At 43.0% G+C, this 18,206-nt stretch overlaps 1 protein-coding gene across 1 annotated transcript in view; it reads right to left on the bottom strand.

Moving 5' to 3' along the window:
• The window catches only part of LOC110533606 (G protein-coupled receptor kinase 6), a 44,917-nt gene that overhangs the window by 6,784 nt on the left and 19,927 nt on the right, over positions 1-18,206 (bottom strand). Inside the window, exons 3-14 of the mRNA XM_021617994.2 lie at positions 14,918-15,030; positions 13,196-13,273; positions 12,867-12,967; positions 12,144-12,236; positions 7,438-7,501; positions 6,850-6,990; positions 3,460-3,650; positions 2,834-2,871; positions 1,868-1,957; positions 1,458-1,666; positions 965-1,102; positions 600-737 (exon numbers count right to left, since the gene is read on the bottom strand). Of these exons, the coding sequence (XP_021473669.2) occupies positions 600-737; positions 965-1,102; positions 1,458-1,666; positions 1,868-1,957; positions 2,834-2,871; positions 3,460-3,650; positions 6,850-6,990; positions 7,438-7,501; positions 12,144-12,236; positions 12,867-12,967; positions 13,196-13,273; positions 14,918-15,030 (1,394 nt within the window). The remainder of the gene's footprint in view (positions 1-599; positions 738-964; positions 1,103-1,457; positions 1,667-1,867; positions 1,958-2,833; positions 2,872-3,459; positions 3,651-6,849; positions 6,991-7,437; positions 7,502-12,143; positions 12,237-12,866; positions 12,968-13,195; positions 13,274-14,917; positions 15,031-18,206) is intronic.

The following is an 18,206-nucleotide window of genomic DNA, read 5'->3' on the forward strand; positions in this document are numbered from 1 at the left end:
ATCAGTATGATGAAAGTGAAGGCCATCTTGATAGGAAGGGGAAGCACTCTTTGAAATGACTCAAAGTAAATGTGGTGTTTTAAAACAGGCGGATGTCAAATCCACATCAGTGATTCAGAAGACTTAATTTGATACTTTCTAAGGCTTTGTCCCAAATGGCAGCCTATTCCCTATGCAGTGTACTACTTTTAACCAGAGCCCTGTGTCTTATTGGTGCCAAAGCAAGTTACTTTTATAACCCACTGCTATCTCAATTGGCCCGGTGTCCGTCTGAACTGCTACAGACAGTAGCCTGCAGTATTCTCTGGACTACGACCCCATTAAGCCTACAAAAACATATTTTCTGACCTCCTTAGTAAATATGGATCTTTGTGGCTTGACCTAGTGCCTCTATATTGGGCCATTCCTAAATATTGCTTGGTTGTATACCTGGGGGATAGTGTCTAGCGTCTGCATATGAGAGTCTTCATATTGCATGAGACAAGTTACAATTAACTGACTTGTCCAGGACGTTACGTGATGTGAAACAGGTTCATAGATGAAAAGATTGAGTACAGCGTGCTTCCTTTTGGTGCGTGTGTTATTGTGTGACCTCTGACCTCCATTTGCCAGGGGATGGACACGCTGCCTGTGGACACTTTACAGTAGAATGAGTCATCTTTGGGCTCCAACTCCACCCCCTTGACCGTGGAGAACTGCTCAATGTCCAGCACGTCCTTACAGTAAATGGCCTGGGGCTGGGGAAGCAAACAACAATGTATGTCTGCTGAACATCCTGTGTTGCATGCACTGTACATTTATGTAATCATGTGCTTGTGATCTGACAATGCCTTCTTAACTACTCTCGAGGGGATTAATAAGGACATATGGCATATAAACACATCCGTGCACATACACTATAACATCAACAAGTGGAGGCAGCTGATTCATCCTATACGAGAAGACTACCATGATGTTTCCTTACATCAGGGGTGAAGGGGGCCTTCAGCCTGCCAGCTTTCAGCCTCTTGAAGTTGATGGATCGGAAGATGGGGTGGGCCTTCACCTCCGTAGCCCCCTCCCCCTGGCAGCCCAGCCTCTCACTGGGTTCTTTAGCCAGCAACTGGGCAGACATGAGAGAGTGACAGCAGTGTTACTAAGCAACAAAGTAAATATGTTACATTGTTATACTGTTGAATTATGCACTGGTCTGCTGTATGTGTTTGGAATTAGTTTTAAGATCATGACAGACAACCTTCTTTGCTTATGATATTACAAGCCATAGAAAACCTGAATAAAAGAGTCCTTCATGCATGTACGTCATGAATTAAAATCTGTTGAAAACATGACGCTGCCTTCACAAATAAATTATTACCCTAAAGATATATTTTGATATGCAAAGCAAATGCCTGTGCCAACCGACAACAAAGCATGATCCCATGTTGTTGACAATATGAGGAGGTACTGTAGTCGGGTACCATTTTGCAGAGGGACTTGGCGTCCTCTGAGAACTTGTCTGAGTACTCCTCCTCCACGTCTCTGACCAGCCTCTCCACGTCCTCACGTTTGATCTTCTTCTTGCGCTGCTGGAAGGGAGACTGGCCCTCGATCATCTCATACAGCAGACAGCCCAGCGCCCACCAGTCTGGGCTGAATGTGTAGCGCTCATTCTTCACCACCTCTGGAGCTGACACACACACATTAGGATGATCGGCCCACAGGCACGCATGCACGTGTATACACACGTAGACACACGTACACCCAGAGACATGATTACAGATAATGAAAGTACCATTTACATGTGTACTGTTCATTATACAGTACAGTAACAGTTTTTTGAAAAAAAGTGTTGAATATCTTTTGCTGAATGGTGTTGAATGGTGCTTACCCATGTACCCTACAGTGCCCACCCGACCCTTGATGGTCTCTTCCTCGGGAACGTGGACTGCCAAGCCCAGGTCTGATATCCGGATATGACCTAAAGGAACACGGCACAACACGCACTGTTACAGTACACCACCACCTAATGCTAAAACACTTAACCTTATGTCATATCACATGCTATCCCCACAAAAGATGCATCTCAATCGAGATTTCCGAATATGACATGAAACAACATACATACAGTATCACAGACACATTACATAATACACCTCAACGCTGTGACACTTAACCTTATGCCATATGACATGCTATCCCCACAGATTATGCATATCAATGGATATGGCCAATCACGATGCAACAAAACAACACATACGGTCTTACATATAACACACCTCAACGCTGTGACATTCATATATATGTCATATAACATGCTATCTCCAGTCTAGAGTTTGGACCACAGACTATGTATATCAGGGCATCCTGGAGTAAAGCAGATCTTATGAAAACCTTGGAAACCTTATGTTGTTTGCTAAAGAGCACTACTCAGTGGCCGCAGGCTTCACTGACAACCTTGAAAGAAAGCTGGAACCCTCCGGTCTTGAGAGAGGTCTTTTGATAGACAATGTACTCCCCCTATTGGTGAATTACAGAACGACAGCCTCGGTTCACACATGCAGTAAGGCAGTAGTTACTGTACCAACTCTGGTTACAGAGAGCTATAGTGTGTGTAGGCTTTTGTTCCAGCCCATCACTAACACACCTGATATATTATTCAATTAATCATCAAGAACTTGATTAGTTTAATCAAGTGTTTTAAAGTAGTGCTCGGCTGGACCAATCGCATTGTTCCAGGACCATGGGGTGGTCTCCAGGACCATGGGGTGGTCTCCAGGACCAGGGATGGTCCATAAAACATTTATTTACTTGTATAGTGGGCATTCATACTATTTCCATTTCTATCTTTACTCACCATGGTCATCCAATAGTATGTTTTCAGGCTTCAGGTCCCTGGAAAAAGACAGCAATACCAGGAGTTATAAAACCAATAACTAACTTCTCTCTCTTCCATCAGCCTTGTGAGCAGCTGACAGACAGATTTACAAAACTTTGAAAGCTCTCTGTTCTGTGTCTTCCTTTGTCTCTCTTTCTCTCTCCCAACATCTTGCCATCTATCGTTCTCCCAATCTCACTCCCTCCTATCTATCTCTCTCTCCATCCACTCTTGTAAGCTGATAGTTGTGTAAACACTAAATATGCTCCATAAAGTACCCGCTGAACCATTCTATCAGAATAGCCTTGTGTGTGTGTGTGTGTGTGTGTGTGTGTGTGTGTGTGTGTGCGTGTGTGTGTGCGTGTGTGTGTGCGTGTGTGTGTGTGTGCGTCTGTGCATGCGTGTGCATGTGTGTGTTAGTACAGTAGACTGTTAGTGCAGTCTTTAAATGTGTGTGTTAGTACAGTTGATGTAGGTCTACAAATGTGTGTGTAGAGTACATGTGTAACTAGATCTGTATGCCTCTATAGGTAAACTGTATGTGTGTGTGTGTATTTCTGTGTGTGTCTGTTCCTGTGTGTGAGTGTGCCTGTGTGTAGCCTCACCTGTAGACGATCCTCTCTCTGTGCAGGTCCTCCAGGCCACAGGCCAGCTCTGCAGAGTAGAACACAGCCCGCTTCTCCTCGAAGCCGGCCTCTCCCATGTGATAGATGTGGAACTTGAGGTCTCCCCCGTTCATCAGAGTGAGCACTAGACACAGAGCGTCCTTTGTCTCATACGCGTATGCTAGACTCACCTTCAAGACACACAGACAACATGGCCGTATTCATTAGGCACCAAACAGATGAAAACAAAACATAACTGACTAAAATGTGGAGGGATTACCTGAACTTGTTCAATAAGAAGTGTTTTTTTTTTTGCATTTTGTTGCAAAACGTTTCTCTCATTCTGCTATGGTGTGCCCTAATGAATAGGACACTTGGTTAAGAGACCAGTTTGAAAATCATATTTCTACTACTTCTAATATACACAATTAACAAAGCTATGAGGTAGGAGAAGGAGAGTAGCATTTGTGCCACTTTTGGCTACCATTTATTTTGGACAACTAAAATATGTTGAAATTATGTGTGGGGTCACTTGAAATGAAAACAAACCCAACTGAACCAAACCCTGATGTTATCTTTTAATTAATAGTGTTATTCTTCTTCTTATTATTATTATTATTATGATCTGAGTTATTAGACAGTAGTCTGGAAGAGCCATCTAGACTCAAATGGTCAACATTTTTAATGTTGCTGTCAAAAGCTGAGTTGGGTCAACAGTTTAGTTGCGGTCAACAGTTTAGTTGTGGTCAACAGTTTAGTTGCGGTCAACAGTTTAGTTGTGGTCGACAGTTTAGTTGTGGTCAACAGTTTAGTTGTGGTCGACAGTTTAGTTGTGGTCAACAGTTTAGTTGTGGTCAACAGTTTAGTTGTGGTCGACAGTTGAATTCATTGAGGTCAGTCAACTTGACATCTATATAAGGAAAAATGAGTAAGTGGTGCATCATATATGAATGTAGTTCAGTTGAATTACAATAAAAAACATTAATAACACCTGCTCTTTCCAAGACAGACTGACCAGGTGAAGCCTGGGGAAAGCTATGATCCCTTATTGATGTCACTTGTTAAATCCACTTCAATCAGCGTAGATGAAGAGGTGGAGACATGTTAAAGAAAGATTTTTAAGCCTTGAGACAATTGAGACATGGATTGTGTGTGTGCCATCCAGAGGATGACTGGGCAAGGCAAAAGATTTTAAGTGCCTTTGAACAGGGTATGGTAGCAACTCAATATTAGGAAGGTGTTCTTAATGTTTTGTACACTCAGTGTATATTACATACAGTACCAGTCAAAAGTTTGGACATACAGTGGGGCAAAAAAAGTATTTAGTCAGCCACCAATTGTGCAGGTTCTCCCACTTAAAAACATGAGAGAGGCCTGTAATTTTCATCATAGGTACACTTCAACTATGACAGACAAAATTAGAAAAAAAAATCCAGAAAAATCACATTGTAGGATTTGTAATGAATTTATTTGCAAATTATGGTGGAAAAAAAGTATGTGGTCAATAACAAAAGTTTATCTCAATACTTTGTTATATACCCTTTGTTGGCAATGACAGAGGTCAAACGTTTTCTGTAAGTCTTCACAAGGTTTTCACACACTGTTGCTGGTATTTTGGCCCATTCCTCCATGCAGATCTCCTCTAGAGCAGTGATGTTTTGGGGCTGTTGCTGGGCAACACAGACTTTCAACTCCCTCCAAAGATTTTCTATGGGGTTGAGATCTGGAGACTGGCTAGGCCACTCCAGGACCTTGAAATGCTTCTTACGAAGCCACTCCTTCGTTGCCCGGGCGGTGTGTTTGGGATCATTGTCACCTGTTTGAACTTGATATCAGTATAAAAGACACCTGTCCACAACCTCAAACAGTCACACTCCAAACTCCACTATGGCCAAGACCAAAGAGCTGTCAAAGGACACCAGAAACAAAATTGTAGACCTGCACCAGGCTGGGAAGACTGAATCTGCAATAGGTAAGCAGCTTGGTTTGAAGAAATCAACTGTGGGAGCAAGTTGGGTGAATTTTGGCCCATTCCTCCTGACAGAGCTGGTGTAACTGAATCAGGTTTGTAGACCTCCTTGTTCGCACACACTTTTTCAGTTCTGCCCACACATTTTCTATACGATTGAGGTCAGGGCTTTGTGATGGCCACTCCAATACCTTGACTTTGTTGTCCTTAAGCCATTTTGCCACAATTTTGGAAGTATGCTTGGGGTCATTGTCCTTTGGAAGACCCATTTGCGACCAAGCTTTAACTTCCTGACTGATGTCTTGAGATGTTGATTCAATATATCCACATAATTTTCCTGCCTCATGATGCCATCTATTTTGTGAAGTGCACCAGTCCCTCCTGCAGCAAAGCACCCCCACAACATGATGTTGCCACCCCCGTGCTTCACGGTTGGGATGGTTCTTCGGCTTGCAAGCCTCCCCCTTTTTCCTCCAAACATAACAATGGTCATTATGGCCAAACAGTTCTATTTTTCAGACCAGAGGACATTTCTCCAAAAAGTACAATCTTTGTCCCCATGTGGAGTTGCAAACCGTAGTCTGGCTTTTTTTAATGGCGGTTTTGGAGCAGTGGCTTCTTCCTTGCTGAGGAGCCTTTCAGGTGAAGTCGATACAGGACTCGTTTTACTGTGGATATAGATACTTTTGTACCTGTTTCCTCCAGCATCTTCACATGGTCCTTTGGTGTTGTTCGGGGATTGATTTGCACGTTTCGTACCAAAGTATGTTTATCTCTATGAGACAGAATGCGTCTCCTTCCTGAGTGGTATGACGGCTGTGTCATCCCATGGTGTTTATACTTGCGTACTATTGTTTGTACAGATGAACGTGGTGCCTTCAGGCATTTGGAAATTGCACCCAAGGATGAACCAGACGTGTGGAGGTCTACAATTTTTTTAATGTCTTGGCTGATTTCTTTTGATTTTCCCATGATGTCAAGCAAAGAGGCACTGAGTTTGAAGGTAGGCCTTGAAATACGTCCACAGGTACACCTCCAATTGACTCAAATTATATCATTTAGCCTATCAGAAGCTTCTAAAGTCATGACATCATTTTCTGGAATTTTCCAAGCTGTTTAAAGGCACAGTTAACTTAGTGTATGTAAACTTCTGACCCACTGGAATTGTGATACAGTGAATTATAAGCGAAATAATATGTCTGTAAACAATTGTTGGAAAAATTACTTGTGTCATCCACAAAGTAGATGTCCTAACCGACTTGCCAAAACTATAGTTTGTTAACAAGAAATGTATGGAGTGGTTGAAAAACAAGTTTTAATGACTTCAACCTAAGTGTATGTAAACTTCAGACTTCAACTGTACATATATTATACATAATGTGACACATAGTAGGAGGTAAGTGGGTAGCTCATATACTTACTACAAACCTACTGTTGACTTTCTCTAGAATCTGCTTCTCATTCAAGGCCATGGACTCTCCTTTCCTCTTCTTGATCCTCTTCTTCTCCAACTTCTTACATGCGTACATCTTCCCTGTGGCACGCACCTGGCACGCACACACCTGACATGAAGAGTGGATGAAAGAGAGACAGAGAGAGAGAGGGAGAAGATAAATAGAGAAGGCAAGTTATCTGCATATTGTAGGTTTTTCATAGTTGAACACCACAATGTCTACTCTCTCCCAGTAAATACACTGTCATGGAGGCATGACCATGGCTCAGGCCATTTCACATGAGGAGAGCTCAAGAGGACACCAGTTAATGGCCCTTGTATCCCAAAAACACACAAAGACACAGTTGATAATTACGTTATGGGCCCATCAAATCACATCCACACTGAGGTCTTTGTTGGTCCTCGTTGATCATTTATAAATTCATCCCTTTGAGGGTCTGATGATGAAGATTATAAGACACCACTATCTTTATTTATTATTATCCACTTGTAAAATATAATTCTAAATGAAAGGAAGCTTTAGTTAAGGAGACATAGACACAGAGGCAGACCTTACCTCACCGAAGCCTCCCTTCCCTAATACCCTGTACTGTCGGAATGTGTTCTTAGTGACTGGCTGCCTGTGAGAACACAGAAAAAGGGTCAACACAATACAAAACAACAACTTTATTGTCCCTTGTGGGAAAATGTGCTCAACTTTATCGACATACATTGACTGTACAGCAGCAATGCATCTGAACATACACATTTGACTTTGTAAGTCACTTTTACAAAAGGTTTGCTTTAAAAACACTATTCTGTCAAAGGACAGCAATAGGAGAATAAAACCCTCTTGTTTAATACGTTCTGTCTTATCTTGTAAATGGACTTGAGTTCGGCCCAACACCAAAGACCAGATAGGACTACTTTCTTAAAGCTTTAACAAAGTGTTGGCTTATTTACTGTGAGTCAAAGTTGCATCCCAAATGGGACACTATTCCCTATATAGTGCACTTCGTTTGACTAGTGCCCTATGGGCCCTGGTCAAACGGTGTGCACTATAAAAAGGGAATAGGGTGCCATTTGGGATACACTCCGTGATGAAAGAGTAAGGTTAAACTTATCTCTTTAGTCACACCGATGACTCTTATAGGAAGACCATTGCAGAAGCCTTGCCTCTGATAGGCTGGAGACTGGAGACGTGTTCTGTTTGCTAATGTATTAAATATAGAGACCAGGACTCATGTATTTACATAAATAAATCTGTTCCCCAAAATACTTATTTGCATCCCATGCATGATTGGCCTGCTGGGATAAAGGTCTTTAAATATAGGACAAGCATGAGTATGGATATGAACAATACCAAAACTGGAATGTGCAATAATGACTGTATAAAATAAATAATTGAAATACTGAGCTATATTGTATGCTCAAAACAATTGGGATGTTACGATATTTTATAATAATACAAATTGCTCAGAAAAATAGTTTTGGTTTAATTAGTAACATTTTTTTATCAATAAAGTAGTCAAAAGTTTAGTATTTGTTCCCATATTCCAAGCACGCAATAACTACATAAAGGTTGCGACTCTACAATCTTGCTGAATGCATTTGCAGTTTGTTTTGGTTGTGTTTCTGATTAGTTTGTGCCCCATAGAAATGAATGGTAAATCATGTAGTGTCATTTTTGGAGTCACTTTTATTGTAAATAAGAATAGAATATGCTTCTCAACACTTTACATTAATGTGAACACTGCCATGATTACGGATATCATGATCAAAGATCATGGCCCCAAGACATACTAACCTCCCGGTTATTGGTAAGCATTGGCGTCAACATGGGCCAGCATCCCTATGGAAAGCTTTTGACACCTTGTAGAGTCCATGCCCCAACAAATGTCTTAATGTTTTGTACACTAAGCTGAGTGACAAAAGACACAGCCCCACTAAGTGGTAGAGGGTACAGTGCCTTCGGAAAGTATTCAGACCCCTTGACTTTTTCCACATTTTGTTACGTTACAGCCTTATTCTAAAATGGATTAAATATTATTTTCTCAGCAAATCAAATCAAATGTTATTTGTCACATACCCCGAATACAACAGGCAGTAGACCTTACAGTGAAATGCTTACTTACAAGCCCTTAACCAACAATGTTGTTTTAAGAAAAATAAGTGTTAAGAAAGTATTTACAAAAATAAACAGAAGTAATTAAAAAAAAAAATAATAATAATAATTAAAGAGCAACAATAATGCTAATAATCCGGGCAGCCATTTGATTAGCCCTTCAGGAGTCTTATGGTTTGGGGTAGAAGCTGTTAAGAAGCCTTTTGGACCTAGACTTGTCGCTCCTGTACCGCTTGCCGTGCGGTAGCAGAGAGAACAGTCTATTACTAGGGTGGCTGGAGTCATTGGCAATGTTTAGGGCCTTCCTCTGACACCGCCTGGTATAGAGGTCCTGGATGGCAGGAAGCTTGGCCCCAGTGATGTACTGGGCCGTACGCACTACCCTCTGTAGTGCCTTGCGGTCGGAGGCCGAGCAGTTGCCATATCAGGCGGTGATGCAAGCAGTCAGGATGCTCTCGATGGTGCAGCTGAAGAACTGTTTGAGGATCTGAGGACCCATGCTAAATCGTTTCAGTCTCCCGAGGGGGAATAGGCATTGTCGTGCCCTCTTCACAACTGTCTTGGTGTGTGTGGACCATGATAATTAATTGGGGATGTGAAAACCAAGGACCTTGAAGCTCTCAACCTGCTCCACAACAGCCCCGTTGATGAGAATGGGGGAGTGCTTGGCCCTCCTTTTCCTGTAGTCCACAATCATCTCCTTTGTCTTGTTCACATTGAGGGAGAGGTTGTTATCCTGGCACCACATTGCCAGGTCTCTGACCTCCTCCCTATAGGCTGGCTCATCGTTGCCGTGACCAGGCCTACCGCTGCTGTGTTGTCGGCAAACTTAATGATGGTGTTGGAGTCATGCTTGACCATGCAGTCATGGGTGAACAGGAGGGGACTTAGGATCAGCGTGGCATATTTGTTGTTACCTACCCTTATCACCTGGAGACAGCCCGTCAGGAAGTCCAGGATCCAGTTGCAGAGGGAGGTGTTTAGTCCCAGGGTCCTTAGCTTAGCGATGAGCTTTGAGGGCACTATGATGTTGAACGCTGAGCTGTAGTCAATGAAAAACATTCTCACGTAGGTGTTCCTTTTGTCCAGGTGTGAAAAGGCAGTGTGGAGTGCAATACAGATTGCATCGTCTGTGGATCTGTTGGGGTGGTATGCAAATTGGAGCGGGTCTAGGGTTTCTGGGATAATGGTGTTGTGAGCCATGACCAGCCTTTGAAAGCACTTCATGGCTACAGACATGAGTGCTACAGGTCAGGAGTCCTTTAGGCAGGTTACCTTAGTGTTCTTGGGCACAGGGACTATGGTGATCTGCTTGAAACATGCTGGTTTAACAGACTCGGTCAGGGACAGGTTGAAAATGTCAGTGAAGACACTTGCCAGTTGGTCACAGTCGTCTGGAACATGTTCCAGTCTGTGCTAGCAAAACAGTTATGTAGCTTAGAATCTGCATCATCTGACCACTTCCGTATTGAGCGGAATCTACACACAATGACAAAGCGAAAACAGGTTTTTCGAAATGTTTACAAATGTATAAAAAACAAAAACAGAAATAGCTTATTTACATAAGTATTCAGACCCTTTGCTATGGGACTCGAAATTAAGCTCAGGTGCATCCTGTTTCCATTGATCATCCTTGAGATATTTCTAGAACTTGATTTGAGTCCACCTGTGGTAAATTCAATTGATTGGACATGATTTGCAAAGGCACACACCTGTTCATATAAGGTCCCACAGGTGACAGTTCATCTCAGAGCAAAAACCAAGTCATGAGATCGAAGGAATTGTCTGTAGAGCTCTGAGACATGATTTTGTCGAGGCACAGATCTGAGGAAGGGTAGCAAAACATTTCTGCAGCATTGAAGGTCCCCAAGACACAGTGGCCTCCATCATTCTGAAATGGAAGAAGTTTGGAACCACCAAGACTCTTCCTAGAGCTGGCCGCATGGGCAAACTGAGCAATCGGGGGAGAAGGGCCTTGGTCAGGGAGGTGACCAAGAAGCCCATGGTTACTCTGATAAAGCTATAGAGTTACTCTGTGGAGATGGGAGAGTCTTCCAGAATGATAACCATCTGTGCAGCACTCCACCAATCAGGCCTTTATGGTAGAGCGGCAAGATGGAAGCCACTCCTCAGAAAGGCACATGACAGCCCGCTTGGAGTTTGCCAAAAGGCACCTAAAGACTCTCAGACCATGAGAAACAGATTCTCTGGTCTGATGAAACCAAAATTGAACTCTTTGGTCTGAATGCCAAGCATCACATCTGGAGGAAACCTGGCACGGTGAAGCATGGTGGTGGAAGCATCATGCTGTGGGAATGCTTTTCAGCGGCAGGGGCTGGGAGACTAGTCAGGATCGAGGGAAAGATGAACGGAGCAAAGTACAGAGAGATCCTTGATGAAAACCTGCTCCAGAGCGCTCAGGACCTCAGACTGGGGCGAAGGTCAACCTTCCAACAGGACAAGGACCCTAAGCACACAGCCAAGACAACACAGGAGTGGCTTCGGGGTAAGTCTCTGAATGTCCTTGAAAGGCCCAGCCAGAGCTCGGACTTGCACCTGATCGAACATCTCTGGAGAGACCTGAAAATAGCTGTTCAGAAACGCTCCCCATCTAACCTGACAGAGCTTGAGAGGATCTGCAGAGAAGAATGGGAGAAACTCCCCAAATACAGGTGTGCCAAGCTTGTAGCGTCATACCCAAGAAGACTCAATGCTGTAATCACTGCCAAAGGTGCTTCAACAAAGTACTGAGTAAAGGGTCTGAATACTTATGTAAATGTGATATTTCTGTTTAAAAAAATAGATAAATTAGAAAAACGTTCTACAAACCTGTTTTTGTTCTGTCATTTTGGGGTATTGTGTGTAGATTGATGAGGGGAAAAAACAATTTAGTCAATTTTAGAATAAGACTAACATAACAAAATGTGGAAAAAGTCAAGGGGTCTGAATACTTTCTGAAGGCACTGTATATGGAGGCGGTGTCAAGTAACAGTGACATTTAATCACTCGCGCTGTGTAGGGGTTTTCTCAGTCTGTCTGTCTGTCTGTCTGTCTGTCTGTCTGTCTGTCTGTCTGTCTGTCTGTCTGTCTGTCTGTCTGTCTGTCTGTCTGTCTGTCTGTCAGTCTGTCTGTCTGTCTTTCTGTCTGTCTGTCTGTACCTCTCCAGCCACTTCCACTGCAGGAATCGGTTATAGTACATGCTGTTGATGTAGTCTGCGAAGGGAGCCACACTCAGGTAGTCATGGATCAGTCTAAAACAGAGGACAGAGAGACAGAAGGCAGTCAGAAAATAGACAGCCCACTAACTGGGCCTTAGGTCTCTCCTAAGGCCCAGAGTTCTTCCTGGTCAGGTCACATGGTCAAGAAGACCCCCATGCCCTACACATATACCATGCTGCTACGCCATGGGCCCATCTCTCTGACTACTATACCCCAAACATCAGTTCACATCTAAACACTCATTAACCACAACCAGAGGCAGCAATGACACAAAAGGTCTGTTCAGGGTCGTAGTGTTGTTGGAACAGTTGTGAGAATGTTAAAAAATAGAAACAATGCTGAGCGGAATGCCGGGTGATTGAAGTGGCTAAGGGTGATTAAATAGAACAATATTCATCAGCAGCCACATACCATCAACATGCTATTGACACGCCCAGTGTGGACAACTGTTCAGAGGATGTTGCACAATGCAGTAGACAGTTTATAGGAAAACTCACTGAAAATTACCCTTTATTCTTAATTGACTTCCTTTGTTGAATAATGGTGAAATGATCTTAAAATATCTACCTTTTCTGATCTTGAATACATCCCATATGCTGAGTAAGTATTATATGTTAGTGTATTCTCTGTTACTGTGTTTCTGTGTTGAGAGACAGACTCACCTGGTGCACTCATTGAAGAGTTCTTTACAGGGCTCCTGCTCCAGCCTCTCTGTAAACTGACCCACCATGTCCTCCCCCAACTCAGGAATGTGATCCTCTGACTACAGGGAGATGGAACACAATACAACGTGAATTACGTATATATGACATCATAGGCCCAGATTAAGCCCACTCCTGGATTAAAAAGCATGCTCGATGGAGTATCTCAATTGAAAGTGATTTTTAGTCCAGGAATAGGTTTAGTCTGGTTCTGGGAAACCACACATCAACATTATTGAATATTTGACATGAAATCACTCATTGCCTGAGAATAGGTTATTCTACTGTACCTTTGGACTGAAGTACTTGTCTAGGAGCTCCTGAGCACACTCCCTCCTCTTCTCATCTGGACTGACCTCATACTCTGCCTGGTGGGGGGAAGAAACAGTAACATACATTATTCAAACAGATGCACAAGCACACACCTGTACAGTGACATCTGCTCCAATAGGTCAGTTCTACCTTTTCCACTATAGCTAGTAGCCTACAATCACAGTACTTTCTGTACAACCTCTAATGGCACTAGAACCACGTTACCAAATCACTGTAGTAGGCATGAAATAGAAAAAATATTTTTGAATCGAAAGAGGTATTATCAATAAGAACATTGTTTATTTCATCATAAAATGTTTTGGTTTCATGCCTACTGAACACGACCCAGCCCTAGTGTAAGTACCTCCCTAGTACACTACAGCACAGTTCTACAGAGTCACTCACCTGGGTCCCACTCCTAATCACCATTTTGATTCATACTTCTCTCTGGGTTGTTGATTCCTAAATCCCGCCAAGTACAACAGCATCAGGCCCTTGTGTCATGTCATCCTCCACCCTCTATCCAGCAGCATGATTTACAGTATGCTAAGAGCCTCACTTTAAAGTGCGTCTGCTGGACTTGCAGCACAACTTGCCCATAATGGTTAGTGACAGTTCAGACGGTTCAAATCTAATTTGCTCTCTCTCATGTAGCCCAGGCTCTGTGAGAGGCAGGAAGGAGACTGTGCAGTAAAAGGACGTGCTCACTACTTATGAAGTTGGAGAAGACTGTCTGCTATCTCTTATTTCACAAAGTCAGCCATCTATTCATCATTCTACTTCCATTGACTATTTTCGCTGTGCTAGTAGCATCCTCCTATTAAGCCTTTTTATACTTGTAGGCTTTTGCATTTGTTAATAAACCAGAGAGGATCTAGCTACAACAACACTCCTCAGATCAACATACACGTGTGCCAGTTATAATGTGTTAGAGGGAAGGAGGTAAAGTGGATAGGTCATGACTGAGTGTGTGTGAATGTGTGCATGCAGGAATGAGTGTGGTGTATGTGTGTATATGTGTGCTCCAGAACAGTATATTAGAAGAATGCCACGGGGGTCAGCCAGGGTGGAGATAGGAAGTTCAGGTTTATCATTGAGCCATTAGGAGGGGGATCTGAACAACAAACACCCTCCCCCCACACCCTCCAACATTGCCCCCCCAGGGACTGGTGGGAAGAACACCACAAATGTGACCTAAACATTCTTCCACAAGAGCGTAGCGCGGGGCACATTCACTGAGAAAGAAGAGGAGGGGGAGGGGCAACAGAGGGTGGTATAATGACTTTTCTCCCAGAAGTCGCGAGTTCCTGTATTCCATTAGCTACTAACCTCCCCTCCGACCCTTTCCTCCCCTCCTCCCCTTCCCTCCCCTTCCCTTCAACCCTTCACCTCCCCTCTGACCCTTCCCTCCTACCTTCCCTTCCCTCCTCACCTCTCCTACCCTTCCCTACTATCCTCCTACCCTTCCCTCCTCTCCTCTCCTACCCTTCCCTCCTATCCTAGCCTTCCCTCCCCTACTATCCTCCTACCCATCCCTCCCCTACTATCCTTCTACCCTTCCCTTCCCTCCTACACTTCCCTCCCCTCCTACACTTTCCCCTAATACATCTAGATAAGCCAATTCAGAGTCCTTCTGAAGATGTGCATCTCGAGGAAAAACAAACACAAGAGTTTTAATCCTGCCTGTCTGTCTTTCTTACCACAGCGTCCAGAAATTTGACACAGCGTCTCAGCTCAGCCCGGGTTTCACAGAACTGCCGAAAGAGCGTGCGTCCGATTGGCTGCCGCTCACAAAGGCTGATGTAGTCTTTCTCTGTTGAAGGACACAAGACAAGACAGAGAGGGAGTCAATGAGGACCTCTCTCAGGGTAGAATGAAAACACTCAAGCACAAAAACACACATTAGAAGTTGGGCTGATGTATACAAATATATACTGTGCATAATACACGTGCTCACGCCTACTCAAATGCATTTGTGCACTTAAACACGTTGTATACACACACACACACACACACACACACAGAGCATATTATCAAATGTATGAGTACTATGGTATCAAACTACCAAACCTCTCTCTGTAGGTGGAGAAATGGTAATGAATAAGGCCTAAACATACCCAACACACACAGAACAATCTCATCTTCAACTACTTAAACTAAACAGAAATGGTCCATCATCTCCTCACACGTGTAAACAGTAATATATAGAGGTATTCTACATGTATGCATGTATCCAAGTTATTAGGCCCCATTTCCTCTTTACCGTATGTGTGTGTGTGTGTCTGGTGAATAACAAATTGCCGGAGGGAAATGGCGATTTGCATCTGTGGCTCAGGTAGACACAAAGGATATCCAGGAGGCTGTATGATGGATCCAGGAGGACGTGTGCAGGTAGCCGTTATTGATAGCAACCGTGACTAAATACATTGAGAGCTACCCCAAGCTCGTCTCGGTAACCAGAGAGCAGCTGTAGACACATACCAGCACACGTGCACATGCACACCGCTATAGCTAGCTGTTCATAAAGACGACAGCAGAGAATGTTCCTTTTCCATTCTCTGAATATGGAAATGGAGAACATCCTTTGGTATTTTTCAGGAGCATACATTGTTTTGGAAGTGTTAGGCCTATTTGTGCCGTAAGTTACCTTACATGCTCTCAACTCAAACACAAAAGCTCTACTGTGCCTTAATGAAATTCATTTAAGTTTATTTATAACTTAATTCATTTAGTTTTGTTAGAAGTTAATTATGTTATGAGATAATACTGTAGAGATGTCCAGTGATGCACCCTAAGGTTTAAATCATGTTGCAGACTAATTTAGCAACACACTTTTCTTATTTGGGTTGACAATGTCTTATTTGTCATCGATCAAATTACAGATTTGCCCTTTAATGTCACTACAAAAATAGAACTACCCATGTCTTTCCACTAAATCATTCTGATACATGTTCATCATCTGTCGGTTGTTGTGGTTCCGTTGTGTATCTATAGGGCCCTATGTGTTCTGTCAGTGTATGTGGTCTCTGATTGGGTTCTGCAATGGAACGGTGAGAAGGACAAAACAAGATTTGACCCCCTAATGGCTGTTTCATAGAGATAATCGCATTAGCCACAATGCAATTTCATTCAGTCCTTGACAGAGGCTCTATTGACAGTAAGATAGTTGGAAGAGATCATGCAGATCCCCTTCTGAGCCCTGGCCTTTCTCACATCTATTGTTGCTTTCAATGGATGGATGGTTTTTGGCCCTGTTACAAGACCACCTGACTCGACCAAAATGTGAGTCAGAAGATTGAGAGGAGAATTGAAGTCATACAATAAATCACTGCATTTGATGACATTTAATACATTCAACGACTATACACTTGATTCCACAGGCTTCATGTTTACATCAATGATGGGCTCTTAAAAACCGTGTAGTGATGTTCCAATTGTGAAATTCATCCCACAAGATTACAGCCATTAAAACAGTAAGCTATTTGGATTCTGCGACATATTGCATTGGGGCTAATAGCCTGATACTGCACTCTGCCTTGATCCATCTTCCCTCTCTGCATGCTGCTCTGACTATCAATAGGGGCAATTCTCTGATAACAGAGTCAAATGTATGGAGAGAGGAGGGAGGCAGAGAGTGTGAGCAGCAGTGTGGTAAACCTGAAGCCAGTGCTCATTAACAGTTGCAGAGAGTGCACAAAGCTTTATAGACTGCCGGACGATTGGATGGCTACTCCAGGCCACCCATGAGTCCCTTATTAGGAAGAGGAGCGGAAATGATAAACGTAATTTCAGTCCGTGTCTCTCGTGTCTCTCTGCCCTGTTGGGTGTTAAAGTGACGTTAGTTTCCTGGGAGAGTGGAAGGACACAAAAATAAACTGGAGGTGTGCATGTGTTTTCTCCTGAGGGCATCAGACTCTTTTTCTCTGTCAAGCCTCGCCGGTAAACATGGAAGTTGAGGGTTTCCTGAGCCCCTCTCTCGCTCTCTTTCTCGACACTCTGTGGAAACTGCATGCAGAAGAAAAGCTATGAGTTGGTAATCGGCCGCCTGTCTGTGTTTATCCCGCACAATCTCAGAGGGAGGTGGCTCTGTGGCTGGGTATCAGACAGCATCGGGTGAGGGTAAACACCAGGGAACAATGAGAGAAATCCACATGTCATCCACTCAGGCCTGTAATTATGCTCTATGATGTACTGTATGTACAGCCTGAATTTTAAAGGGATTCAATTGAGATTTTGTGTTACTGGCCTACACACTATACCCCATAATGTCAAAGTGGAATTATGTAGATTACTTATTTTTTTACCAATTTATTCTAAATGAAAAGCTGAAATGTTTTGAGTCGATAAGTATTCAACCCCTTTGTTATGGTAAGCCTAAATACGTTCAGGAGTAAAAATGTGCTTAACAATTCACATAAGAAGCTGCATGGACTCACTCCGTGCTCAATAATAGTGTCTAACTGTACCCCACATATACAATTATCTGTAAGGTCTCTCAGTTGAGCAGTGAATTTCAAACAAGATTCAACCACAAAGACCACAGAGGTTTTCCAATGCCTCGCATAGAAGGGCCCCTATTGGTATATAGGTAACATGTTTTCACTTTGTCATTATGGGATATTTGAGTGAGAGAAAAAATCTATTGAATCCATCTTGAATTCAGGTTGTAACAACAAAATGTGGAATAAGTCAAGGGGTATGAATACTTTCTGGGGGCACTGTATGTCCGCAAAGCAACAGTCAATACTATAGTATTCAGTGTAGTGTTTTTGCAGACTTTAGCTTGCAAAAACAATATAGTGAATTATACAGTAAAGTCTGCAAAAACACTACAGTAAATACTATAGTATTTAACCATAGTATATCATAGTATTTGGATACCATTTTTACGTCTCTGCGTGCAGTTTGAAGGAAGTTGCTAACTAGCGTCAGCGCAATTGCTAATTAGCCTTAGTGCAATGACTGGAAGTCTATGGTGACCGCTAGCAA

Source organism: Oncorhynchus mykiss, chromosome 10 (assembly GCF_013265735.2).
Source record: "Oncorhynchus mykiss isolate Arlee chromosome 10, USDA_OmykA_1.1, whole genome shotgun sequence".
Lineage (NCBI taxonomy): Eukaryota > Metazoa > Chordata > Actinopteri > Salmoniformes > Salmonidae > Oncorhynchus > Oncorhynchus mykiss.